Source organism: Ischnura elegans, chromosome 1, assembly GCF_921293095.1.
Source record: "Ischnura elegans chromosome 1, ioIscEleg1.1, whole genome shotgun sequence".
NCBI classification, from domain to species: Eukaryota; Metazoa; Arthropoda; class Insecta; order Odonata; family Coenagrionidae; genus Ischnura; species Ischnura elegans.
The window spans coordinates 25,541,761-25,568,734 of NC_060246.1; the positions used below are offsets into that span (position 1 = coordinate 25,541,761).

The following is a 26,974-nucleotide window of genomic DNA, read 5'->3' on the forward strand; positions in this document are numbered from 1 at the left end:
CATGACCCCTGGAGGTCAATAAAGTTGCAAATACGGGTATTTAAACCGTACCATTGACTTGGGCACTCTCGAAAACGTTGGGTTCGACACCTTGGTAGTCAAATTTCTTCTTTGCCATTAACCACTCACTTTAGCCTCAGTGGAAACCACCCATGTGACCTTACAAGGGTCACTGTCGGATTTTTTCTTTTAAAAGTATTTCTCCGACTCCAATAAACTTAGGAAACAGTAACGCCGACTCCATGGGACTTGAGGGGGCCCGAGCCCCCTAAAAAATTCGTTATAGGTGTGAGGAAAAAATGTGTCAGGCTTGCTGATTTTCCCCGGAGTGTCCAGATAACGAGATTCTAGTTATCAGGGCTCTAATGTTGATCATATGACTCTTCTAAAATGCTTAAAAAACTTAAAACTCACTACTTATACTATTTTCCGGGGTAAGATCCCCGGTTTGGGCCCCCCCAACATTTTTTGTTAGTCGGCACGCCTGTTAGGAAATGACAATGCCACCGAGAAATTTAGTATTTTTTCCATCTCGAAATTTATAACATGGAAACCCCCATGGAAAAAAATAGGTTGAAAACAAATTTTGCATTTGGACCCACATTATGAGGCCAAAATTATAGAGTTTGGTTTACGTCAAACGAAATATACTACTTAAAAAAATGTATTTACCAAATTGAATCAAAATAGCATAACTTTAAGTGCCTAATAAAAGATCAAAACTGAAACACGATTAATGGGACAATAAGAACTTACAGTTGGGAACGAAGGTGAGAAAGTCCACCGTTATTTTATCGTCGACACATACTCGAAAAGTAATAAATTTTAATTAGGCTGTAATTATGGTTGATGTACTTACATGAGGATTTGGATACATTTTCAAAATTTTTATACTCGAAAAATTTTAGAAATATTGGACGAGATGGTGAAATGATTTATCCAGAGAAGAAATAAAAGAATTATTCTTAAGGCAAGAAAAAAATCAAAATAGCATTTTTTTAAATTTTACACACGAAGAAAGCGATTTTATGTTAAGGCGGTCATGTAATTAAAATAAAAATATGAATTATATTGATTTGATGTTCGACGACTCTAGAGTCGTCGAACTACTAGAGATCTACATGGAAACGACATAAAAATTGGACGCCAATGCGTAAAAATACATATAATTAAAAATAAAATTAGTTAATTTCATTAATTAGGATACATATATGTTGTTGAAAGAGTTTTTTAATTATTTTTTAATATTTCCTTATCGCTGAAGTACATTATTAGCACTCTTCTCGCCACTGAGGCACTTTCTTTTGTCAATTGCTTTACAAGGTGCTTTATCGGATATGCACTGATAATGAGGGCAATACGCCTTTACTAACCTCCATCATTTACGAAAGGGATGAGCCTTATATACGTCAGAAACACACGTCCGATTCCCAGGTCGGCAGTCGAGACGGGCAAGGTTACCGCGGTTTTTTTCGTACGCTTGGCATGACCGCTGGCGCCACGTAGGTTGAGCTAAGAAAAGCGTCATTTCTCCCAGTCGGTGCTCGGGAGTTGTTTGTGTTAGGGGCGGAGGGGAGTCAGTGGTGAAAGATGCATTTATAATTTATATTACTGGAAAATTCTGTGTTTTTGTTTTTATTTGTCACTAGCGACCTAATGAAGTGTTTTAATTATTAGTTATTGTGTAAATTTTACCCGAATTCCGTGTCAGTGGTTTGATATATTCGAGTTAGTGTTTTGGTTTTTACGGTTGCAAATATGCCAATTAAAAAGATTTGCTGTATTGGAGCCGGTTATGTAGGCGGACCGACGTGTAGTGTTATTGCACTAAAATGCCCCGACATTACTGTGACCGTGGTAGACAAAAGTGTGGAGAGGATAGCTCAGTGGAATTCTGAGAAATTGCCCATTTATGAGGTAAGCTTAAATATTTTTTGTTGGGCCATTAGTTCATCGGGACCCACTCTTCGAGGCTAAAATTTCTAATTTTTATCAAAATAATATTTCAGCCTGGATTAGACGCTGTTGTTCAAGAGTGCCGAGGGAAGAATTTATTTTTTTCTACTGACATAGGAACTGCCATCAAAGAAGCAGATTTGATTTTCATTTCCGTGAACACCCCAACGAAAACCTTTGGCATGGGAAAGGTAAATTGGTTATAATTCTAATTTTTGTGGGATGAATATATCACTTAGTGAATTATTTCTTGTTTTTAATCTTGGGTTTTACATTTTTTGATCTAGGGACGTGCAGCCGACTTGAAGTACGTCGAAGGAGCAGCTAGGATGATCGCAGATGTTGCTGCTGGTGATAAAATTGTAGTTGAGAAGAGCACAGTACCAGTTCGTGCTGCAGAAAGTATACTGAAAATATTACGTGCCAATAATAAACCAGGAGTCAGTTATCAGGTAATAGTCAAGTTACTCTTTTTCTCCAAGCACTGAGGTCAACAACTAGAAGATACTTATAGTCTCATACCGATAAATTATATATGATTAGCATAGTGCAGCAAAAAAGTATGCAAAAATTAAGGAATTTCTCATTAAGAGTAAGACCGTCTGATTGAGCACATAGTAGTTTAACATTGGGTGTGAAGATTGTTTTATTCTCATACCAATTTCATTCTTTTGATTTTGATCAAGTGTTTCTCTTTGTTCATAATGTTTCAAATCTTGAAATATTTTGCATTATTATTATGTATTTATGTGTTTGAATTATGTAATTTTTCAGCAAGCTGCCACAAGTGTCATTTTTCCTTTGAGAAGCATTTAGTGAGTTTTAGAATGCTATTTATTAATGCATGGTTTGACTTAGCTTTTTGAATTTCTCTGGATGATTGTATTTGCATTTGCACAATGACCAGTTTTGAGAGACGTCAATAAGGTATGAATATTGATGGCTCATTTGTAGGTATTGGAGGAATCATTCGAGGGTCGGGTGTTTTTGCATAAAGAGAGCATTGATGATTCATTATAAGGAATTCAAGACTTTAATTCATTTCCATGTTATGTCTCACTCTTAAAATTATCCTTCTTTATTTTATCTCACTTCATAGATGAAGTGATCAGGTAATTCAGTGCGGGTATGTGAATGTTGGGACCAGGTTTTGGCCTCAAATCATTTGGCCTGTTGATCATTAAAACCCATTAGACTTGCTTAAAATATTTGCTTTTTTCTCGGTTTTGTACTTATTTTTTAGTTTATCTCTATTTTATATGCCACTCTTTCTATAGGGTTGTGATTATTCTGTAAAGGGTAAAAACCTGTTGAACTCTAAAAAATACTTAAAACTTTTTTTATAGAATATAATGCATTTGGGCTGTAGTGTGTTTTACCACTAGTGTTATGGTTTGAGTGCTTTTTTATTTGGGAAGCATCTAACTACATTTATAATGGATTAATACATGCCTATTCTCTCAAATTTCAGATTCTGTCCAATCCAGAGTTCCTTGCTGAAGGAACAGCCATTGAGGACCTTTTGAATGCAGATCGTGTCTTAATAGGCGGGGAGGACACTCCAGAAGGGCATGCTGCCATCAAAGAATTGTGTTGGGTCTACGAGCATTGGCTTCCCAGTAGTCGCATAGTTACCATGAATACCTGGTCTTCAGAACTTTCCAAATTGGTTAGTTTCAACCCATAGAGTACTTATTATTTCTCCCCTTGTATGAATAAAATTCAATGGTATGATTTTATGAGGCTGATAATTTTTCTATGCATTTTGTGGTCCATAAGCAAGATTTAACAAACTTTTGGGAGATTCTCAATTTTTTAAGGTGATATTACCATTTCAAATTTTATTGTTATTTTTATCATTAGCTACTATTGATGGTGACTATTTTAGCTGTGGACAATCTATGCTGAGTAGAAAGGCAGCCCTTTACTTGAGTTGCTTGATCAGTGGTGGATTAGGAGGGGGCACCCACCTCCGATGTACTTCATGGAAAATTGAAAGCATGGTAACTTAAGGCCGCTATACTCTGTGAATGATCGTGCCATCATTCACAGGATCATGGGAGCAGAAATAGAATATGTTTTCATTTTCATTGAATGATCATGTTCATGACGGTTTATTCGTGAATTTCTCCGTTATACACGGCGAATGATTTCATTTTCATCATCATTCACCGTGTATAGCGGCCTATAAAGATGGCTCTCCCATGAAGGTATTGATTTCACCAGTTTAAAGCCATGCTTAAAAATGATTGAAATTGGGTATTCTATTAGCCAATTGTATGTATTTATATCAGACCTCAGATGTATTATCGCTAGGAGGTATTGCATGCCACCAAGGTGGTGCAGAATGTGATGAACCACTCCGCTTTATCCGGCCCCCAAAACAACTGCCTTAATCCATCCCTGTGTTTACCTTGATGCTTTTCATCCTCTCTTTATAGGCGGCGAATGCATTCTTGGCTCAGCGTATTTCAAGCATCAATTCCTTATCAGCTGTTTGTGAAGTGACTGGAGCTGATGTTTCAGAAGTTGCTAAGGCAGTAGGCTTGGACTCCAGGATAGGGTCAAAATTTTTGCAGGCATCTGTTGGTAATTTCCTGTTTTGTTGAATTCAGTTTCTCAGCTTATTGGTGGGAAATTTTTGCCATAATTTCTTCATCCATATCCCATATTGATTGTATTTTTGAATTCTGTTATTATATCTTTTAGGCTTTGGAGGCAGTTGTTTCCAAAAGGATATCCTTAATTTAGTATACATATGTGAATGCTTGAATCTTCCTGAGGTGGCTGCTTATTGGCAACAGGTATGTTTAGGAACTAGGTATCTATAAGCTTTTCAGTTACATGTTACCAAATAGATTGTGGATTAAAACAAGTGAGTACGGGTAGAATATAGTAACTTTAGCCCTTTAATTTTGCCTATCAATGAAGCATACCATTATGATGAAATAAGAAGTTATGTTTAAAAAAGTCATAAACAGTTTTGGTATCATACTATGGATAAAATTCAATGGTATGATTTTATGAGGCCGATATTTTTCTATGCTTTTTGTGGTCCATAAGCAAAGTTTAACAAACTACTGACTATGACCCTGGAGAAAATTATTTTGGTCCAATCCAGGTGCTGGAGTTGAAACTAATCAAAGCTAGGTAGCCTGGTGGAGCAAAGTAGTGTTAAAAGTTTAAGAAAAATACCTTTTTAATTCATGATAATGCAGTCACAATTGATTAGATGGGTTATAAAAAAGACACTGCTTTACAATGTTAGCTCTGGTCATGGTGATAGCTGTCTCAATCTGGTTATGTTACCTCAGAGCAAGACATGCTCTCAATGAAGAACCTACACCATGATTTTTTTCTAAGCATTGTATATGTAGACTCTACAGGCTATCTAGAAATGAAAGATCCACTTATCTACATTACCCAATTATATATTAGTCAGAAACCATCTCGGTGTATGATTTTATGCACTGCGGCAGTATTTCCAAGGGTTTGATATTTTTTTTGGCTCAAAATGCTATTTTTTATTTACCTTATTCTTTTACATGCATTCTATGTATTTATGAACTTTCACGTTGGCAGGGTATTTTAGTTGGAAAACTTTACCATGCCTTTTTGGATGTATCAATAGAAATCTATGAGGTGCAAAGCATGCATGAAAAATAGTAAATAAATATTAATTCTCTGGTAGAAAATAAGGTGGGAGTTGTGGTCAATTAATAGTAATTTCAATGACTTTTGTATTTTGCAGGTTATTGATATGAATGAATACCAGAAGTCAAGGTTTTCAGAAAAAGTGATAGAATCACTTTTCAATACAGTCACTGGGAAGCAGATTGCCTTGCTAGGATTTGCATTTAAGAAGAACACTGGGGACACAAGGGAATCTCCTGCCATTCATGTCGCAAAGACCCTGCTGGATGAAGGTGCCAAGCTGCACATTTATGATCCAAAGGTATTTCCTAATCTTGCGTGCATCAGCAATGCTTGAATTGCTTGAAGCTGTGATAAACATACTGAGAGAAATGAATAGTCTAGTCTGCTGTGAGATGCTCTTTATGAGCGTTCGCTGGTTGCCTGAAAATGTGGGGGTGCTCTGCGGTGCATGCCTACCGTACGAGATTTTCAGGACAATGGCTTTTCAGGTCCTATATCAAGACTGACACTGTTTATGTATCATTTTTCAACTTAAGGAGGTGGAGGAGTTCTGGTACTTGGGCAGATGGGTAACCAGGAATGGCCGAAGAAAGAAGGAAATACTCAGTAGAATAGCCTGAGCAGAAAGGGATTCCTCAAAAGAGGAGTGTTCTTTCAGCTCAAAATTTAAGCATTGAAGTTAGGAAGCAATTTATTAGGACTGGAATTTGGTGCATACTTTGTCGTGCTAGTGAGGCATGGACAATGACAGCTGTGGAGAAGGCAAGGTTGGAAGCTCGTGAATTGCGGTGCTAGTTAGGAATGATAAAGATCAAATGTCCAAGCCTCCCATTCAACCATGAATAAGCCGTGAATTTCGTCATAAAACCTTAAAAATCTCTCAAACTTGATTTTAGATCTACGATTGACAGAGCGAAAGAAAAATCGATAGGTCGATCACATTTCAAGGTCAAGCACAAATTTATCTGCACACAGTATTGGCCTGTATGCCATGACGACACATTGACCATAATTCTGCACCAAAGCTGGAAGACCAGTAACCAAAGTGTTCATTTATCCCGGCAAAAATTCAGACACCTCTTAACCTCCCTGCCGCCCTGCTCCCTCCATTTTCCCACTCAAAACCTTTAGCTGACCCTGAACAATAGGTGATGTCATAATAGATAGCACTTTAATTGCTGCGTTTGCATTCGCGTCGTCTGTCGGGTTTGTTAAATTTTTAGTTGACGTGAGGCCGGTGATGGTTACGTGATCAATATTTCTGCCTAAAATGGCTTATCTACAGACCGTGAATTTGACAGCATTAAGACGGTGAAAACCTGGGTAAAACCATGAATTTTATAATTTTGTAAGAGTTGTAACCTTGATGGATAGTAATGTGAGTAATGCAAAAGTTCTAAGAAGAGTGGGAGAGAAGTCTTTTGAAAGTTTTAGGTAAAGACTGGAGAATGCAATTAGCCACATATTGGGGCATGATGGAATAATGAAATTATGCCTGATGATGATGATTACTCATCAAAATCCGGATCATGTTATTTTTTTAAAAGTAGTGGTATAAGTAAAAGTGAATTAGCCTTGAAACCTTCTAAAGGGATACCACACAGTTAAGAATGAGTTAGCGAATTTTGATAATGAAATTAATTGTTAACCCTTTCGTGCCGGACCTTCGTTGAGGAAAATTCTTCCTCAATACGAGTCTCTTGAAAGCTTTCTTTACTTCCCTGTACGAAGCTTTTTCGCGTCGACTGAAGGCTGTGGTTCCCTCCCTAACTATTTTTTGACCCAACTCAGCGGGCCCCCGATCCCTTTCCTTGGCCTCTGTCCCATACCCTAGAAGGATTAAAAGGCCCTTCCTAGCACGAGTCCGCGGTCAACTGGCTAAAATATTAATGCAAAATATATGCAAATATTTGTTGCTCGCATAGATTTTTTCACATTCAAAATGAATTGTGTTTTTTTCTGAGCGTGCAGAAATTTTAAACGGAGTTCTAACGTTGATATAGATGGATTTAGTATATTCACAAGTTGATCTATAACTCCATTGATATTAAGGTTAGAATTTTGTTTGAAATTTCGATGTGGTCAGCATAAAAAGGAGAATTCATTTATAGCATTGGATTTCAAAAGTAAGCAACAAATATTTTTTTGGAAATCACACTGCAAATAACAGTAGTTGACTGCGTGGAGAGGATAGGAGAGGGTCGACCTGAGCGGCCGAAGAAGGGACTGGGCTCGCGCTAAGGCGGATCTCGAAGGGGGACCGCAACCGTGGGTCTATTGTGTCCGCCACGGTTACTTTTTTCGACCTGTGCCGCACAGGCGCGGCATTCGTTGGTTAGGGAAGGAAAATTCACGCCGCACAGGTGTGGCATTCGTTGTATATGGAAGAAAATCCTCGCTGCACCGGTGCAGCATTCGGCGCGAAAGGGTTAAAAGGCAGATGAAGGGGAATAATGGCTGAGGTAGGCCATAGATGATATTCATAGAGCATGTGTTTAAGGATTTCAATCAAAAGAATTATGTCCGTGTAAAACAATTAGCTGTTTGGAAAAATGAGTGGAAGGCTGCATCAAACCAATTGTAGGATTGATGATTACTGATGATCCTGCAGCTGAGCTTAGCACTTGGGCTGCGGCAGTTCACGATTTTGGCTGCCAGCCAGTGCAGGAGAGACCCTCTGTGCAGGAGGCACCCCTAGACTAGGACCTGGTAGAGTTAAGCCCCTTAGCGATCCTTATGGTGAAGTGCCTAAGTGTCCTGATAGCAATCCTAGAAATATCCAATCCAAGATATCCTGGTAGCAATAAAAATTATTGTTAAATTCAGCAGTCAGTGTGCAAAACATATAGAAACATTCCCTAAGGGTTAAAGCCACCAAGTGCGTCCTCCAGGTTGCAGATCATGGGTCGACCTGTAGGTACAGACGTTAGTTGTGAGATAAGCAAGTTTACTCGTCGAATAAGCAGTTGTGGACAAAAAGCAGCAGCATTCTGATGGCTATTGGTCTATCCTTGGGTAAGGTAGGCCATTTAAATAATGCCAAAGCCTATGAAGATGCTGTGAATTGGCGAGGAGAGGCAACCAACAATTACGCCTCTCATAGAGGGCAGCAGCTCTTCCTCATGTGTGTGAAGGCGGAGACCAACTAGGTACAGGAGGTTGTAACGTTTCATTTAATTCCTCTTTGTTTCACGTCACTTACAAATATTTTATTTCACTTTAAATAATACAAACTCGGGAGCAAGGGAACACCCGTCCGCCATAACTATCACAATCCGACTCCCCTCTTTTCACTTCCCCCCGCGCCGTCAACAATCACAACAATTACCTCACTCCACCTCTGCTGCTTATTATTGCTTGTATTACGTCACACCAAAAACCAAAACAAACCACTCAAAATTAGGTGTTACAAGGTAATATAGTCCTCCATTCGGATCTCCAAACAGGAACTACCAGAGAGGGTACGTCAGAAAATGTGATTAAATGTTTAGGATAGGAATTTGGAATGTTAGATGCCTTAGTATCTGCAGTAAGAGAAGAAATATGTGTAGTAGGGCGGATCGAAAAAATCGATTTTTTTCAAATCCATCTGGCCCAAAGAAAAAAGTTGTGGGACCGATCAAAAAAAAAGATCTGAAAATTTTGAGACCTCTAGGTGAACCCCTGACCCTCGCTCAAATGCAATTTAGGGGGGAAGGCTCAAAATTTGAAAAATATAATATTGCATAAAGAGTTTAATAATCCATGCCTATGCTCCTTCTTGCACTTACACACACAAATATCGTATAATTTCAAATGTTCCTTTAACCCTCCAGCAGGCGCGCCATATTCTCTGACACTAGCGGGCGCGCGTGGCACTCAGTGCAACACTTGGTTTTCCGCTGATATTAACAACAAAAACTCGAATTAAAAAGCGTAAATTCATTACCTTGTTTTTAATAGAACTTTCAATAGTTTAGACATATAGTACAGAAGAATATTTTGATGTCAGCTGGTAGAGATAGTATGTTTGACCTGCTTTTCAAGTGTGCGTTCATCAATGTGTACGATAAGGTTTTCAGGAATGACCTCCTTCAATGTTTATCTGTAGGATTGTTCGCCCGATATAATATGTGAGCATTGATTCCTGCGATGTCCAAAAATCTATAAAATAAAACTAGTGGCCACCTTTACGTAATTCTGGCCACAGAATACAAACTACGCATTTGGTCAACTGTGCCAACATCTGTTTTCGTTGCATTGTTGAAAGCAACAACACCGCCTTGTTCATCTTTGTAGCATATGATAGGAGGGCAATGTCTTTCTGAAACCCGTAAAGAGACGACCCCACAGCGCGCGTCTTGTTTGGCAAAAATTCAGGCGGAATCTCTCTTTTATTTTCTTCAGTGTGCCAATGGTTGTTATGTTTTTTGTAAGGAGATGATTGGCAAGCGGATAAATAGTATACCAGTTATCTGTGGTAAGATTACGATTAGTTGCCTCTATTGATCTTACAAGCCTCTTGACAACGTCTGCTGGTGAGTTTGACACTAAATATGGACCGTTCATCTGCTTCCCGCAATACACTTCGAGATTACTGGTGAAGAATGTTTTGGCATCACACATAGCATATAACTTTATACCGTATTTCTCGGGTTCGCTCGGTATATATTGAATGAAACCGCATCGGCCTCTAAATGGTTGCAGCGTTTCGTCAATTGTCACAAACTCACTCATATTATATGTTTTTTGACAATTTCCTATGAACGAGTTTATTATTGTTCGGATTGCAGCTAATTTATCTGTTTGTTTTCGAAAATCCCTACTTGTTCTGTGGTCAAATCTTACTGATCGCTAAATAAACAAAAATCGCTTGTAACTCATAGCTGCCCTTAGAATTTGCATTCCTGATCCATCTGCACTCCACAATTCTAAAGCATTTGCATGAAAACCTTTTTTCATGCTAATTAGAAAAAGTATACCCAGCACAGCCATAAATTCTGTTCTTGTCGTTTCCTTACAATCCCTATCCCTTGAATAGTGGACATGAGCAATTTTAGTTTGAATATGTACTTGTTTGTTTGCATCACAATTTCATCAATCATGTCTATATCTATACATTTTAGAAAAGCCGCAGCCTCATCAGGTGTATTTCTTGCACAGAGTTTTGTCCCTGGGAGTGATTTCATAATGTTTTTGCGCTTGATCTTTGTACCACCGCAAAAAAGAAGTTTTTTTCCACTTGTAAGATTTATCAACTTTTCCAAAAAAATTATTATTATCACCATCAATATCACTGTCTTCAGCAGTAGTAGGTTCATCCACGTCACCATCAGACGTAGCTTCATCAGTCTCTGCCGTTATCACCAAGGGAAATATTTTCCTCCTCATCTGTCTCATCACTTTCCTCAATGCCGACTTCCTGTTCCTCGTCTGACAGCTCTTGTAGTACACTCAAATAGTCTTCATCGGTAATGAATCTTCATGCCCTAAGCAGTGTGATAATTACCTTTGAATTTTTCTACATCAAAATCCCATAAAAGGACAACAAAATATTCCAATGGAAATTATTCCTAAAAATATATTCACGTCATAGGAATCACGTTGGAGAAAATGCCACAGGTCAATTTCTAAAAGTTTTTCTCTCCACACACAGCTGCTTCTAAACACCATGCACTTAGCTGTTAGCTCAACCTGATTCAGAGAAGGAATGGTGAAAACTCTTGTGTTCCCACCAACTGATCTCACGCTACATCGCACAGAAAGAAACAATGTTGATCTATAAGTGCCACTATGTGATGGTATTACATCGACAGGCGCGCGTTGCACAGAGTGCAACAAAGACGACCAGTTCAGCTACTTATTCGTTTTTTTAAAAATTCGAGAGGCCACGGGCTTGAATCACAAACAGAAATCTTCATCGTGATACAAAGAAGGAATAATTGGTGCGTTGGTTCACTTACCAACCACTATAAATAACGTGAGCCCGTAGAGGCACAATGTTGCACTTTGTGCCACAGCGCGCCCGCTGGAGGGTTAAAAGTGTTTGAATTTTTTACTTCAATAAAACCCTACTTCTGGCCTATTTGTATTTTTCGTAAGTTTTAGTACTTCCTGTGGTACCACTAAATCCGTTTAGTCACACACATAGTGGAAGAGAATAGCGTCACCATAGTTCGCACACCTTTATGGACACTTGAGAGGCCTCTTCATAGACTGCAGGCTCCTTTCCTCTATTCTCAGATCTAAAAATATTTCATCACTTCTCTAAAAGTTGGTAACATCGATTTGTTTAACGCTGATGAGGTGCCACATAAGAGACAAGTCGTCTCACTACGCATCCTTTTTCACCGTGACTGCGTAGGTTTCCGAGATGTTGAGGTTCAAAAATCTCCATTTTTCCGGTGCTACCGCGTCTGGTTGTTTCTTGCTAGCAGCAGTGCTCGCAAAACTTTTGTCATCAAGAAACAACCAGGCGCGGTAGCACCGGATGAATGGAGATTTTGGATCCTTTTTCACCTTCTACCATCCTCTGATTTATATTATCAAAGATGAACCCCTTTGAGTAGCACACGCGGGATGAATTTTGATGTATTCGAGGCATGGGAGGGGGAGAAGCGAGCGGGGAGGGGAAGGGAATGGCCTGCCGCTCTGGTATCCGCGACGCTGCGTGGGCATTGGAATATTTTCTTTGCGGAAGCGGACTCAAATTAGGCATTTTGTGGCTAAACAATGACAAATACGTCAAAATGCACGAAATGTTTGCCCTTAAAAGAACAGTAGCTCGGCAAAACCTATAGGGAATGACCATAAAATGTTATATTTTTCGAATTTTGAGTCTCCCACAACTTTTTTTCATTGGGCCTGATGGATTAGAAAAAAATTGATTTTTCCAATCCGCCCTAATGTGTTGGTAAGGAAAGATTAGCTGGTAGGAGGATTGACTAGAGCTACGTCAAACCAGTCTTAGGATTGTTTACCAGTGATGATGATGATGAAGAATTTATATCCTTACCTTTTTCATGCAAGGGAAGAGTTTTATTTGATTGATATTTCATCAATGAGTAGATATATATGTACTTTCATGACTAGTTTAATTTAAGCATGATCTCTGAACATTGTCTGGAGCTACATAATTACATGTTTCTGAAAAACAATTTATTGCAGTTGTTTTGGGTACATTATCTGCTCTATGTGGTGGAAAATATGTGTAAGTTGACTAAATTAAAATTTAAACAAAAAAAGAAACAAAGAGGAGAGAAATAAATGGGGGCTGTATTGCATACACTTCAGACCTAGAGTTTCTGCATCAATATGAGTCACCATACCCTCTTAGCTGCAGTAGTAAATGTCAGAGAATCTTTTGCTGTATTATCGTGCAATACAGCAGACTCTGGATTATCCACGGCTGCGGTTTATCCGTGTTGTGGATTATCCGTGCATGAGTTCACACTCATTCTGTGTTTTCCGCGATTATTATAGAACAAAGAAAAGCGGATGCAAAAGCACAACGATCCGCGTCCCGCAGCTGTTGCATTCCGGGCAACTTGTGAGAGATGCGACTACGTGGCATGGTGCCTGACAGTGTAGTTTCTGGGGTCGTGCGGTGATTTTGAAGCATTGGTGGAAACCACTTTTTTGAATTCGTGACCTTGCACCCAGGGTACCTGGTTATCAAAAGCAGGTGTTATATGGAGCTGTAGAAATATGAGTATAATCACGTTATCGCCGCTTAAAAGATCGTGGTTGGGAGAAGAAAGCTCATTGTGGACCCAGAAAGCAATCCAAATTAACAGGAAATGTTTGTAAATGATAATAGATTGATTTACGTACATTAATTGAAAACATAATGAAATGGAAAATATAATGCATTTAGACCATGGAATATCTTGTGTATGAATTTAGGTGTTGTGTTGTGAAATTATAATTTAGCCCATTTTTTACCGAGAAACCAATACCACAAGATATGGGCAAGGTCAGCACAGAATGCCTATAGTGGAAAACCTGGTGTAAAAACTCATTACCTCTTAATTTTCATTGTGACAACATTTAGGTGTGTAGGGTGGAGAAAACACAAAGCCATGTAGATGACCTACCTCTCCTATGCTCCTCATAATAATTCAATTCAGTTTCTCGGGTAGAGTTTGTCCTGCCTGGAATTATGTCTATCATTCAGTTCAAACTTGGTGAATTCGATCTGGAATTAGTTTTATTTTCATGTGTTGAATTCTGGGTGGTATTAATTGTATGATTTTAATAGTAATTATTATAGAGAGTAGTAATTTACTGCATTCCGGAAAATATATTGAGCCTTGGAGAAAGTATGGTCTGTATATGTATGTAGATGCAATATTTGAGAACAGTGACAGATGCAGAGAGGGGCTAGTGGGGGCTATAGCCCCTTTTGGGATTTAATTTACGCTAGATAAAATGATAATTTTGTGCAGTTGTCAAATGCGTACAGGAGAGGCCCCTAGCCCCCCCTTTTCCTTATCCTGGATTCGCTGCTGGTTGAGAGTACTCTTTACAGTTTGATGAGGTCTAACTTTAAGTTGAATGGTATTTTATTTTCTTTCTGTTACGAAATCTCAAGCTAAGTTTGAAGATATGTATTACCTTCCCAAGCTGTGATTTCAATGTTCAAATGTTGGTACTTTAATTTTGAAACATATTTTTCTTCATATAAATTGCCAATTGTCTATGTGTGCTTACATTGCATATATTGCTTAATTGTATTGTATTTTTAATGAGTAAATTTGAGATTTACTTAAGAATTTTGTCCAAAATAAGTTACCATGACTTTGGATTGAATTGACTGAATTTTCCAGTATGATAAAATAGATAGATGATAAGTCCAGGTGCAGTGGATTTGTTAACATGTTTGGATTTGTTAACATGTTTGGATGGACATTTGTTAACTTTATTGGATTCATTAACATGTTCTAATTTTAGTTCTATTTTAGTTCTGGAGATTATTTGTCATGTTAAAAGGCTTTCTCACTGTATTACAAATTTTTTTCAGGTGGACCATGACCAAATAATTCAAGATTTGACTCATCCTACAGTGACTGATGAACCAGAAAATGTGAAAAATTCAATTGTAATCCACAGTGACCCATATTCAGCTACTAATGCCACACATGCCATCGTTCTTTGTACAGAATGGGATGAGTTTACGGTATGTAATTTATTCTATTAGGGTAGTCATAGGTTATAATTTATTGATGGAGAAGTTGCTGCATGAAAATAAGAGTTTGATTATAATTATTTTTACTTTATTAAAAATCCTACACATTGAAGGATTATATTTTCACCTCCCACGGGCTATATGGCCATGCTGTTTTATTTTACAAATTCCTATGTGTATTCCATATTCACATACTTTCCCCCTTGTGCTGGTATAAATCTCAAAGTAATTAAGCTGTCAAATTTGATGGTGTGGTAAAATGTTCGAAGGCCTGAGATATTGATGAACTTCTCTCCTTGCCTTGTTTATTTTCTCTATCGGTCTTTTGAGTCTTGTCGTACTGTACGTTCTTTGTATATATTTCATAATTTCTATGTTGCACTGCATTTACTCCTAAACTGTGACATACATGCTGAGATTTCTGCAATTTCCAATTATAATGTAAACTATTGTCATCAACTGGCTGTTCGAAATGGTCCGGCAGGTGCTGCCCCTCTGGGGGACGCCGAGGAACTCGGACGGTCGAGCCAGTAAGGAGGGTGACGCGCAGTCAGTCGCGCGGAATGTGTGTAGAGAGACGGACGCGCAGTCAGTCGCGCGGAATGTGTGTAGAGAGACGGTGCGAGTTTTGTTAAGGGAGTGCCACTCGAGTGCTGTAATAATCCTTGCTACCTCTGTTAATAAATGAAGCTACCTCACAGTTCAGAAGTGGGATCGACCAGCGAGCTGCGGTGGAGTTGTTCGTGCACATCCAGCCATCAATAGATAGAACATCAAAAACCCCAGTGCGGACTGAGTAAGGTGAGAGAGTGTGGTTCTAGTGTAGCAATGACCAGTCCGACGAATGCGTCGTGGGATGGCGAGTGTCGCGTAGGTAGCTTCAACGGGGTCCATTCTGCGGAAGGAAGGGACGCGACTGAATTGGCGGGAACATGTCGAGAGCAGGAGAGCGAGGCCGGCGGGGCCAGGGAGCATAGTGAGATGCACCGAGAGGCTACCGCTAAGTGGGTTCTGCCTGCGTCGACGCCGTTTGCCGCGAGAGACAAGGCTAAGGAGGATATACAGGCAAGAGGACCCGGTGAGCAACCGCGCGAGGCTACTGTCGTGTGGCCTACTAAGGGCAGAGAACCGTCGTTGGGAAATTGGCGGTATCCTGTCGGAGAGAGTAGCGCCCTTAGAAGCGCAGCGGAGAGGGAACAAGCGCTCTTGCAACACGAGAGAGAATTGCTAGAGAGAGAAAGGAAACTTCTAGAACGTGAACGAGAGCTTTTAAATGGGCAATCGTTAGTTCTTGATAAAAGTATGGTGGGTTATCGAGAAATAGCAGAGCAATTATTGCCGGAGTTTGAACCTTCGCTAACCCTGGGGTTCACGGCGGTACAGTGGGTCAGGCGAGTAGAGAGCATTGCATCAGCCTACGGATGGGACGAGTCGATGTTGTTAGCCCAATCCGTTAGTAAGTTACGCGGAGCGGCGAAACTATGGCTGAATAGCGTAGCCGAGGAAGTACACTCTTGGGAGGCGTTCAAAAAAGGACTATTATATTGTTTCCCATCAGTGGAGGACCAAGCCGACGTGCACTTGAGTCTTACAAAGAGAAGAATGCAGCGTGGCGAGACGCATGAGTCATATGTTTACGCGATGAAGACTATCGCTAGGCGTGGTGAAGTAAATGAAGCCTCCCTTATCAAGTACATTCTAAATGGCATGTGGGATAAGGAACTGGTGAAGCTGCTGACTATGTGCGACTTTGAAGATGTAGAAGGACTATTACGCAAGATAAGACGATACGAGAGTGTCACTGATAGGGCCAAATTGGGAGATAGGGCAAACTTTCACAATCGACCTCCTGTGACCATTGACAAGAGGGCTGAGGTCAAGGAAGTGAGGGGCGAAAGGACGCCTACCCAGGGCGTTTGTTTCAATTGTGGAAAAGAGGGGCACCTCGCTAGGGAGTGCCGAGTAGCTGCCCGTGAGAGAATTTGTTACCGGTGCAAGCAGACGGGACATATGCAGAAAGATTGTTTGCAGGCAACACCGAGAACGACCCAGAATGAGAAAAAGTGGAACGTTAGGAAAATCACACGACCCAACTGCATCATAAAAGACGAGTACCACAAGTGGATAGAGATAAACGACGACAGGGTGGTTGGCTTCGTTGATTTAGGAAGCGATGTTGTCACCCTGAGAAGAGACGTTGCACAAGAACTAGGAGTCGAATATGAGGCGAGCCAAAAGCGTTTAGTTGGGTTTGGATCAGGGGGTTGTGAAGCTATTGGCACGAAACGAATGATCTTGAAAGTAGACGATGTGAATGTGGAAGTAGAGGTTTTAATTGTCCCAGAAAATTCTCAGGAGGATGCTATCATTGTAGGGCGGAGTGCCTTAGACCAACCAGGAATTCGGGTCGAAAAGGAGTTTGGGAGACTCACCATTTCCAGAGAAAACGCCGACCTTAGTGAAAGAAAGAATTCTCAAGTGCGGAAGGTGGAAGAGGAGTCACGGATCCAGAAAGACGAGATACACATGAACGAGAACCTGACGACGCAAGACGAAGGGGCACTATGCGACCTCGTAAATAAATTCAGGGGATGTTTTGCTAAAAACTTAAGCGAGTTAGGCAAGGCGAACTTCACCAGCATCAGCATTGACTTGAATGACGACAAACCCGTGACGTCACGTCCGTATCGTCTGCCTTACGCAAAAAGAGAGAGCATGCAAAAAGCTGTGGAGGAGCTGATGAGGATTGGAATAGTCCAAGCTTCTACATCAGAATATGCTAGCCCGGCTCTGTTGGTGAAAAAGGCAAATGGAGAGGACAGATTATGCATCGACTACAGAGGGCTGAACCAGAAGACCCGGAAGGAGAAGTTTCCCATGCCGGCGATTGATGAGCAGTTGGATAGCCTCGCGGGAAACCGTTATTTTTCCACTTTAGACTTCGCGTCGGGTTACCATCAGATACCAGTGGCGCCTCAGTCAAGGCATCTTACAGCGTTTGTGACGCCGGGAGGGTTGTTTGAGTTCAACAGTATGCCCTTTGGGTCTGGTAAACGCACCAGCCGTGTTTAATCGGGCGATGAGACAAGTTATCAGGAACACAAAACCAGGGGATGTGTTGATATATATGGATGATGTTCTGATACCGAGCAGAACCGTGAAGGAAGGACTTGAGAAGCTTGAAAGATTTCTAGAAGCACTCAAAGAGACAGGACTAACATTGAAGTTGGCGAAATGCGAATTCTTCAAGGAGCGCGTAGACTATTTGGGGTTCGAGATAAACGCAGATGGAATAAAACCAGGCGAACGAAAGATTCGAGCCGTGAGAGAGTTCAAGCGACCGGAAAATGTCCACGAAATCAGGCAATTCATTGGATTGGCCGGGTTCTTTAGAAGGTTTGTGCCAAGATTTGCTGCGATTAGCCAACCGTTGACAAAATTGACGAAGAATGGAGTGGAGTTCAAGTGGAATGAGGAACAAGAGGTGGCATTCCAAGAACTCAAGGCAAGACTGGTCGAAAGACCTATGCTGACGCTTTTTGATGTGAGTGCAAAGCATGAGGTTCACACAGACGCCAGCAAACATGGATTAGCAGGCATTCTTATGCAATCGCAAAATAAGGGACCATTGAGACCTGTGGCGTACTACAGCCGACAAACAACGGATGCAGAGAAATCCTATCACAGCTACGAACTCGAAGCCTTAGCGGTAGTAGAGTCAGTTGACAAATTCAGGATGTACTTGTTGGATCGAATGTTCAAGGTAGTAACGGACTGTAATGCATTAAAGACGGCGATGACTAAGAGGGAGCTGTTGCCAAGAATCGCCAGGTGGTGGTTGAGACTACAGGAGTACGACTTCGAAATCGAATACCGACCAGGCAGGAGCATGAGCCACGTAGACGCCCTCAGCAGAAACCCGGTGGGAAAGGCGGTAGAACCTGAGATGGTGGACTCAAAAATATTCACCACCAGAATTCAGCAGGAGGATTGGCTGTTGACCATGCAGCTGCAAGATCCGAGTCTCCAGGAAATACATGCAACATTGAAAAAGCCAGCACAGACAAACGAGGATAAGCAAGTGCACACTGATTATGTAGTAAGAGACCATCGAATATGTCGAAGAGTGGAGGGGGGAAGTCGTTGGGTGGTCCCAAGAGATGCGATTTGGAGAATCATAAAGGGGAGCCATGATGACATGGGACATTACGGAGAAGAAAAGACTCTGGAACACCTGAGAAGATATTTCTGGTTCCCGAGGATGAGACAAAGGATAAAGAGATATATCGCAGCCTGTATCGAATGCGCGTACCACAAGAGACCAGGCGGGAAAAGGGAAGGAATACTGTACCCAACTAAGCGCGAGGGTACGCCTTTTCATACCGTTAACATAGATCACCTAGGACCATTCCCTCGTAGCAAAAGAGGCAGTGAATACGTCCTCGCGTACCAAGACAATTTTACGAAGTTCATAGTACTACGAGCTGTGAAAAACACGAGGTCAAAACCAGTCTGTGAGGCATTGAGTGAGATAGTTAGTTTGTTTGGTTGCCCGGACCGTATCATTTCGGATAGAGGAACGGCATATACGTCGAGAGAATTTGAGGAATTTTGCGAGGGGCATCAGATAAAACACGTCAAGAACGCCACTGCGACGCCTAGGGCAAATGGACAAGTAGAGAGATCAAACGCCATAATTACTCGAGCTATCACTACGATGAATCCAACGGAGGAGGGAAGTGATTGGGATGGGCGCTTGAAAGACATTCAATTTGCCATGAACTCGATGAAGAACAAGACGGTGGGAGCCAGTCCACATGAACTGTTGTTCGCGTACCGCCCGCGGAATGCGTTAAGGAACCGAGTTGTAGTGACATTGCAGGAAGATGAACATGAAGTGAGCAAAGAAGTGATAGAGGAGGTTAGGAAGGAAGCTTTAGGCAGGATGGTAACATGTCAGGAGAGGCAGAAGAAAAGGTTTGACGAAGCTCACAAGGAGCCAAGAAAATACGTGCGGGGAGAGTTAGTGTTAGTCGAGCGAGAAGCCCAGGCGACGGGAACGTCTCGAAAGCTAGCACCCAAATTTAAGGGACCATACAGGGTGGAGAAGGTATTCCCCAGGGATAGATATTTGCTGACAGACATCCCAGGAGCAGCCAGAACCCAGAGGAGGTTTCATTCGGTCTTTTGTGCAGATCGAATGAAACCATGGTGCCAACCCCCACCAGACTACGACCCCGATGCTGTAGAAGAAGATGACAACCCACCCCCATGCAGCCCCGGAGACCAGGGAGCCCACGAGCAGATTCAAGAGGACCCCGATGCTGTAGAAGAAGATGACAACCCACCCCCATGCAGCCCCGGAGACCAGGGAGCCCACGAGCAGATCCAAGAGGACCCCGATGCTGTAGAAGAAGATGACAACCCACCCCCATGCAGCCTCGGAGACCAGGGAGCCAACGAGCCGATTCAAGAGGAATCCGATGCTGTAGAAGAAGAGGTCAGCCAACCGCAAGAGCGGGCCGAGGACGGCCCTGAAATCAGGAAAGGCCGACTGTCATCAACTGGCTGTTCGAAATGGTCCGGCAGGTGCTGCCCCTCTGGGGGACGCCGAGGAACTCGGACGGTCGAGCCAGTAAGGAGGGTGACGCGCAGTCAGTCGCGCGGAATGTGTGTAGAGAGACGGACGCGCAGTCAGTCGCGCGCAATGTGTGTAGAGAGACGGTGCGAGTTTTGTTAAGGGAGTGCCACTCGAGTGCTGTAATAATCCTTGCTACCTCTGTTAATAAATGAAGCTACCTCACACTATTATTTGTTGCAAAATTCACTTCATGATTTTGAAGATTAAAATTTTATTCATGGCTTATCATGATTTTTTAACAAATGTATCAATAAAGAGAGCATTTTCAGGCTTAATCTCATAAGACTTCTGACATAGGTATTAATAAAATCAGAATTTAGAAATTGTGCCATAAACTGAAGAAGTGAAGTTAACCAAAGTTAAATTTTTTTACCCAACTTAAACTGAGCCCAAAATTTAACCTATGGAATGCAGTTATATTTAATTTATTGCATATTCTGAGCTTCCCACTAAATCACCAATTTTAGTAAATCACTCTAGTGCCCCTGGTGGCCCTAAGTCTCACGACTGTGCATTTTGATTTTTGTTGTTCAGATTCATAATCCAGTTTTTTCATTAATTTGTTTTCCTATTTTTTTATCTCTGAGCTTCGGATAGTATCAGTATTTTCTTAGTTTTCTCTTTCAAACTATTGACAAGGGCTAACGGAATTCAATGATTTTGCTTAGTGCATTTGCTTTGATTTTGCTTTTTCTCTTTTTAAATTATAAGATAATGACGATTTTTGTTAATAATTAGTCTATTATTAAAAAAGTAAATGATGTATGTTTTATCCAAAGACATTGATCCGTTATCTCAATTTTTGTTACTTTACCAGTTTTCTCTTTCTTGCAATCCAAATGAATTATTACGAAAAACTTACTAATATTTTGTGCATGAGACTAGACAAATTATTAAGTAAACTGATGTGTTGATTGTAGTGAGATTGTTACGCATGTTCTTGAACCCTTAAAATTTACTGTCTTGTTTTTGTGTTTCACATTTTATTTTTTAGTGTGTTTGATGTTCGAACGGTTAAAAATCTTTCAATTTTTAATAACTTTGTCAATTTAACAAATGCATCTATGTATTATAGTTTAGTCAAACTCAATTTTACTTCCCTGAAATTATCTTCATTTGGTACAAGTTATAGGAATGCAATGTAACACTTGGATTTTAAAAAAGTAAAAATAGGCTAAGTATGAATTGAATCATGAAGATTACAAAAAAAATTAACGGTAATTTAAATGTAGCTGCTGTTAAATTTTTCAACTTAACCGTAACCCCAACAGAAATGAATAATCCCTAACCATAGTCCTCTATCAAAATACTGGCAATTTTCTACTAACAATTTTATCTCATTGCCACTTTCAATGCTTTTTGTACAATATATAATATACAGTATATACAACAATATATCGAAACAGGTCATGAGATAAATGGTGCGTGGAAAACTGCCAGTAATTCTACTTTATTAATAAAGTACATCAAATTATAGCTCTAAATGATGTCTGCAAATAAATGCACTGAAATTCTGTTTCTTCTTGCAATAAAATTGTTGTTACCATCTATATGCATTCTTTGCTTACCATAGGTAAATGAAGAAGTAAATGAGCTTTGATTTTATTTGCTGTATTTAAAAATGAATTGAGAAGTCTTTATGATGTTACTTCTCTATCTTGGGTGACAGAATTTTGCCAAATATAGAAAATATTAATTTTCAAGTTTTTATTTTTGCAGTATGTGTGCCTTATTGATGTATTTAAAATGAAATGAAGTCTATAGATGTTATTTTCTCTTCCACAGACCCTAGATTATGGGAAAATATATGATGGAATGATGAAACCCGCTTATATCTTTGATGGAAGAAAGATTCTGGATCATGCTCAACTGATAAAACTTGGCTTCCATGTGCAAACCATTGGGAAAAGACTTCATCGGCCTGTAGTGAATAGGATTTGGGGAAGTCCTTACCAGCTCTAAATGCTTGGTAACTGAGAAAGATTGGTCTTGAAATTGTTGGCAATTCAAGTGCAATAATTTTATTTGAATATTTATCTACAACTTTAATTTTTCTCACCTTCCTTAATGTTTTACCAACTAATACAGTTATGCATTATACTGAGGCATTACTGTTTTCCTCTTATTTGTTCTTCACACCAATTGTCCCTGAGGAAACAATGTTTCTGTCATTCCATAGCAAGTACATAATGTGAAAACTATTTAAAGGGCTTCATTATTCTCAAAATTTTAATTTTCTGCTACCAGTCATTCTATATCCCAGTATTTTCAGCTCCAATTTATACTTTTATATAAAATTAAGCTTGTATTATCAAGATACCATTGATATCTTAAGTTGTATCACCTTGTAAGATCAGTATTATTTTAATTTATAACTGATTTTACATTTTTTAATTGCAATTATGTATTCTTCTCCTGCCTCAAATGAATTATCATTCCACTAAGGAAATGTGTATGGAGCAGAGACTTTTACTGTCATGCTTTTTATATTGTTTTTAATGTTAACTTCATAATAAAATTATAATATTTTAAAATACTGAAATAGTTTTCATTTTGAGAAAAAGAAGGTAAATCAATAATGTAGAATTTTTATTTTTGACCGTGGTTAAAATTGATGCCAATTACAGTAAACTCCCGTTGATATGAACAACCTTATTATGATGTTCTCGTCTACTGGAAGCAATTGGTTGGTCTCGATGAAAAGGCCATTCCAATCTATGGCAAAAGGAATGTTATTACAAAATTTTTGTAATTACAAAATAATGAATCTCAGTCCTGGTCCCATTGCCTACAAAAAGAACTTTATTACTAATTTCCATGGGTAAGCAATGGTATATAGGTAAATATATACAATAAGCTATGCTATAATTGTGCAAGGCATTTAAGTTCTCCTCATGCAGTGTGCTCAAGACTAGCAATTACGGTTCTTTATTCAGTAGTAGCTACTTAAGTATCCATGCATCATCATATAACAAGCTTTAATCATGTGGAATCATGGTGACCCACTCATTACCGCCATAGAGTAAGTATAGGGGATCGGGTTGGTGTGGTTGCTAGAGTGTTGGCTTCCCACCCAGTGGGCCCGGGTTCAAATCCCAGCAGTGGCAGAGAATTTTCAGTGACTGCCCGATCCCTGCTTGAGTGTTGTGTGGAGGACATTTCAAGCGCAACACTCTGTCCGTCGGATGGGACGTTAAGCCGTGGTCTCCTTGGCGCCTTTCGTTAAGAGCAGGCTAATGCCGACGCCGGGTTTCTCTCCACCCTTCCTTACCTACCCCTTCCCTCATGGCGCAAATGACCTCAGCTGTCGGTCGCCTCCTCCAAATACCATACCATACCATACCAGAGTAAGTATATATAGAGAGCTCACCGCACATACAAAAATCGTATACGTTTTTGGTGTAGTTCTAGAACAATTAACCAGGTGGCTATGAACAATTTTGGCAATTTTTTTAATTTGCTCGTTCCACAAGTCTAAAAATATATTCTGAAGCAGAAAGGGTTGCTACGTTTAGTGGAGACATTAATTATTCGATTTTATTTATAACAATTGTTATAAAAAATATTTTCTCGAATTTCGGCTAGTTACTTGACTTTTCCGAGTTTATATTCCTAATCCATTTTCCGGCAGACTGTTCTTAGTATAAAGTTGAAAATTGCAGGAAATGTTTATAGCAGATTTTTTCCCGTACTGGTAAACTTTAATTTGTTCATAACTCAGTTTCAACGTTGTTATGTGTGTTTATATATCTTTCGGACGAAAAATCTGGAATTTTGCAGGGTAAAAATCAATATACTTACTCTATGTTACCGCTCTTAAATTGGCCGTACAGTAGGTCTTCTTTTCACTGACATTCGACACACGAACTTTCAGAGGTACACACAGTCAAAGAATTCAATAATGCCTAAAATTTCAAATTTGGCATCTTTGGAGTTGGCCGATGCAGTGTCCAGTGGCATAGAAGAACTCGCACTTTGTGCACAGTCTGAACAAAGGATCAATTAATCTGTTGTAAAGTCAGGAACTATTCAGCGTTTCATCCGTTCTTCCCTCTCGCAGACAACGACTTTTTATCTGATCTAGCCACATAGCACACACAGCTAGATCAGTGAGTTAACGCAAAATTGTAAAGCAGTGTTCCATTGGGGGCCCCCACACAATGCTAGCGTATATGGTGAAGCATATATGAAAGTTATGGCAAAAAAATCTCACATTACATGACCCAATTTTTTTTGCATTATAAAATTCTACTATTTAATTATTAAGATCATACTCAGTGTAAAAAGATTATAAATAAAATGAATAAAAGAATGTTGTCATAAGACGAAGTTATTTTGAAAGGGTTATTCGAAAAAGGCTATTTCAGAGGTTTTTTTTAGATTTCAATGCAATTTCAAGGAGCAAATTTTTCTAAAAAGATAATCGAACTGTAACATACTGTTAAATTTTATAAGCTGTGAAAATCTCACTTTTCATAGTATTTTTTCATGGGAAATTGCTATTTTTTTATTCACTTTTATCCAGTTTTGAAGAGTCCAAATAGCGTGAAAAGCAATTTCTGGGGATGCTATCTTCTAAAAATTTTTGGGGGAGGACCATCGAATTCCCCGGGGAGGAGGGCCCCCAATCACCGTATTAGGATTGGAAAATGCCCTCCTTTTTGAAAATCATGATAATATATAGTAAATATGTCAGATAGCCAATCAGAGCTTCTCAAAATTTCTGAATATTTCTTAAGCCTACCAGGGTACAATGTAAATTCAATAGGATAATTTCTCAGTAGACTGCTGAGAGAAACAAATTAAACATTGTCTCAGTAAATATTTATAAAGACTTTTGTTATAAATGCAAAAATTGCATAAAAAAATTACTCAGATCCTCAGAAAAATACACAAAATCATAGCGTTAATAAATTTTTATTGTTCTTAATTATGAAATTGTTGTTTCATGTGTTCCACTTTTTCTCCCTTTATCCTCCTTTTACACAGGGTGTTGTCCTCTTTTTCACCTCTCGGCATCTGATCACTCGGTCTGGTCATGATGCCCCCCAACCCCCGAAAATGTTTAGGAAATATAATGCCCAGAAATGGATTTTGATGCTATGCTGGCTCTTAAAAACCAGATCAAAATAAAAAAATAGTCATTTTCCAAAAAGAAATACGATGAAAAGAGTACATTCAAACTACAGCTTATAAAATTAAATTATGTATTATTATTCTATTATCTATTTAGTGAATTTGTTCCTTGAAACAGCACTGAAATATAAAAGAACTTTTCAAAAACACCCTTAAAAGCATCAGGGTCTCTATTATCTTCTTAAAACTTTATTTGATTTATTTTTCATGTTATCTTTTTCACTGAGTGTGTTGTAACTAAAGAAAATAATGGAAACATAGAATTTCATAATTTCGAAAAACCTTTTGTTCAAGTTATCTGAGCAGGGGCAATCCGGGGTGATTGGAGGCCCTCGACTGGGACTCATGATGAATTCCCCCCACCCTTTCCCTGGAAAATTTTAGGAAATTTCATGCCCGGACATGAATTTTGACGCTATTTTGTGAAAAATTATAAAATTTAATTATGTATTATGGTTATGTGATCTATATACTGAAGACATTCTTTGTAAATGCCCTGGAATAAAATGAACCTCTAAAATTGCTATTTCAAATAACCCTTTCAAAAAGCAAAAGTAAAGGTGTAAAATACCACAAAATCACATTTTGGGGCTTGATAAAGACATGAATTGCCTCCTGCCCCCCCCCTCGCTGCGCCACTGCCCTATGCCTTTGATCAGAGAAGCTGCAGTTAAAAAAGTATTTTTATAACTAACTGTCAAATATCAATGGACCCAATCAATAATTCAGTTATATTTAGTGCTGTCATTCTAAGTGATTTTGTGGTCAGGGAATCGCAAGAAATACAATATAAATAAATACCGTTCCATTGTTACTACCTACTTCCGCACAATGGAGGTAACAAATACAAAAAAAACAATTAAGTTTAATTTAACCATTGAAATTCTTTTAATATTGCTGATACATACTAAATTAGGACTGAAGTGAATAAGACTTAGTTTTTTTACAAGTTTTTTTGAGATATTGTTAACATCCAAGAGTTTTATCTTCTTTTCACGTCTTTTTCGCGCACTGCTTATGTAAACACGTTTCATATTACCTTTTTATAGGAGAATGAAACTCTATCACTATCCAAACCATCACTTACTGAACCAGGGGCGGAGCTAGGAATTAAGGCTGGGGAGGGGGGTTTGGTAAAACTAATACCGGGGTGTGTGGGGTATGGAATATCCAACAGGATAAGCCGTAGGTGCGAGATTAATAAATTGAGGAATTTTAAGATAAATGATTCAAAATGATGAGTTTTACGGATTTCAGAGGGATAATTTATCCCCCCCTCGCTGCGCCTCTGCACTGAACTACTTATATAAGATTTGGCCATCTGTGTGATGAAAAACACAGCATAGTCGAACCGCGCGCGCGCAGCTTCCATCTCAAGAATAGTTTCCTTCCTTACTTCACGTCCGCGGCACTGGTTT

General features: G+C 39.4%; 1 protein-coding gene across 1 annotated transcript; it reads left to right on the top strand.

The window, feature by feature from the left end:
- Positions 1 to 1,521: 1,521 nt before the first annotated feature.
- On the top strand, positions 1,522 to 22,956 carry LOC124157618 (UDP-glucose 6-dehydrogenase). Its single transcript, XM_046532494.1, has 9 exons — positions 1,522 to 1,917; positions 2,010 to 2,147; positions 2,244 to 2,408; positions 3,428 to 3,625; positions 4,398 to 4,545; positions 4,666 to 4,760; positions 5,708 to 5,911; positions 14,615 to 14,770; positions 22,206 to 22,956. The coding sequence occupies exons 1-9, from the start codon at positions 1,759 to 1,761 to the stop codon at positions 22,380 to 22,382; spliced, it is 1,440 nt and encodes a 479-aa protein (XP_046388450.1). The 5' UTR covers positions 1,522 to 1,758; the 3' UTR covers positions 22,383 to 22,956.
- The last annotated feature ends 4,018 nt before the right edge of the window (positions 22,957 to 26,974 follow it).

Coding starts and splice junctions, on each gene's coding strand:
- LOC124157618 (XM_046532494.1), top strand. CDS start 1,759: ATGCCAATTAAAAAGATTTGCTGTATTGGAGCCGGTTATGTAGGCGGA. Junction 1,918..2,009: donor AGAAATTGCCCATTTATGAG/GTAAGCTTAAAT, acceptor ATAATATTTCAG/CCTGGATTAGACGCTGTTGT. Junction 4,546..4,665: donor ATTTTTGCAGGCATCTGTTG/GTAATTTCCTGT, acceptor TATATCTTTTAG/GCTTTGGAGGCAGTTGTTTC.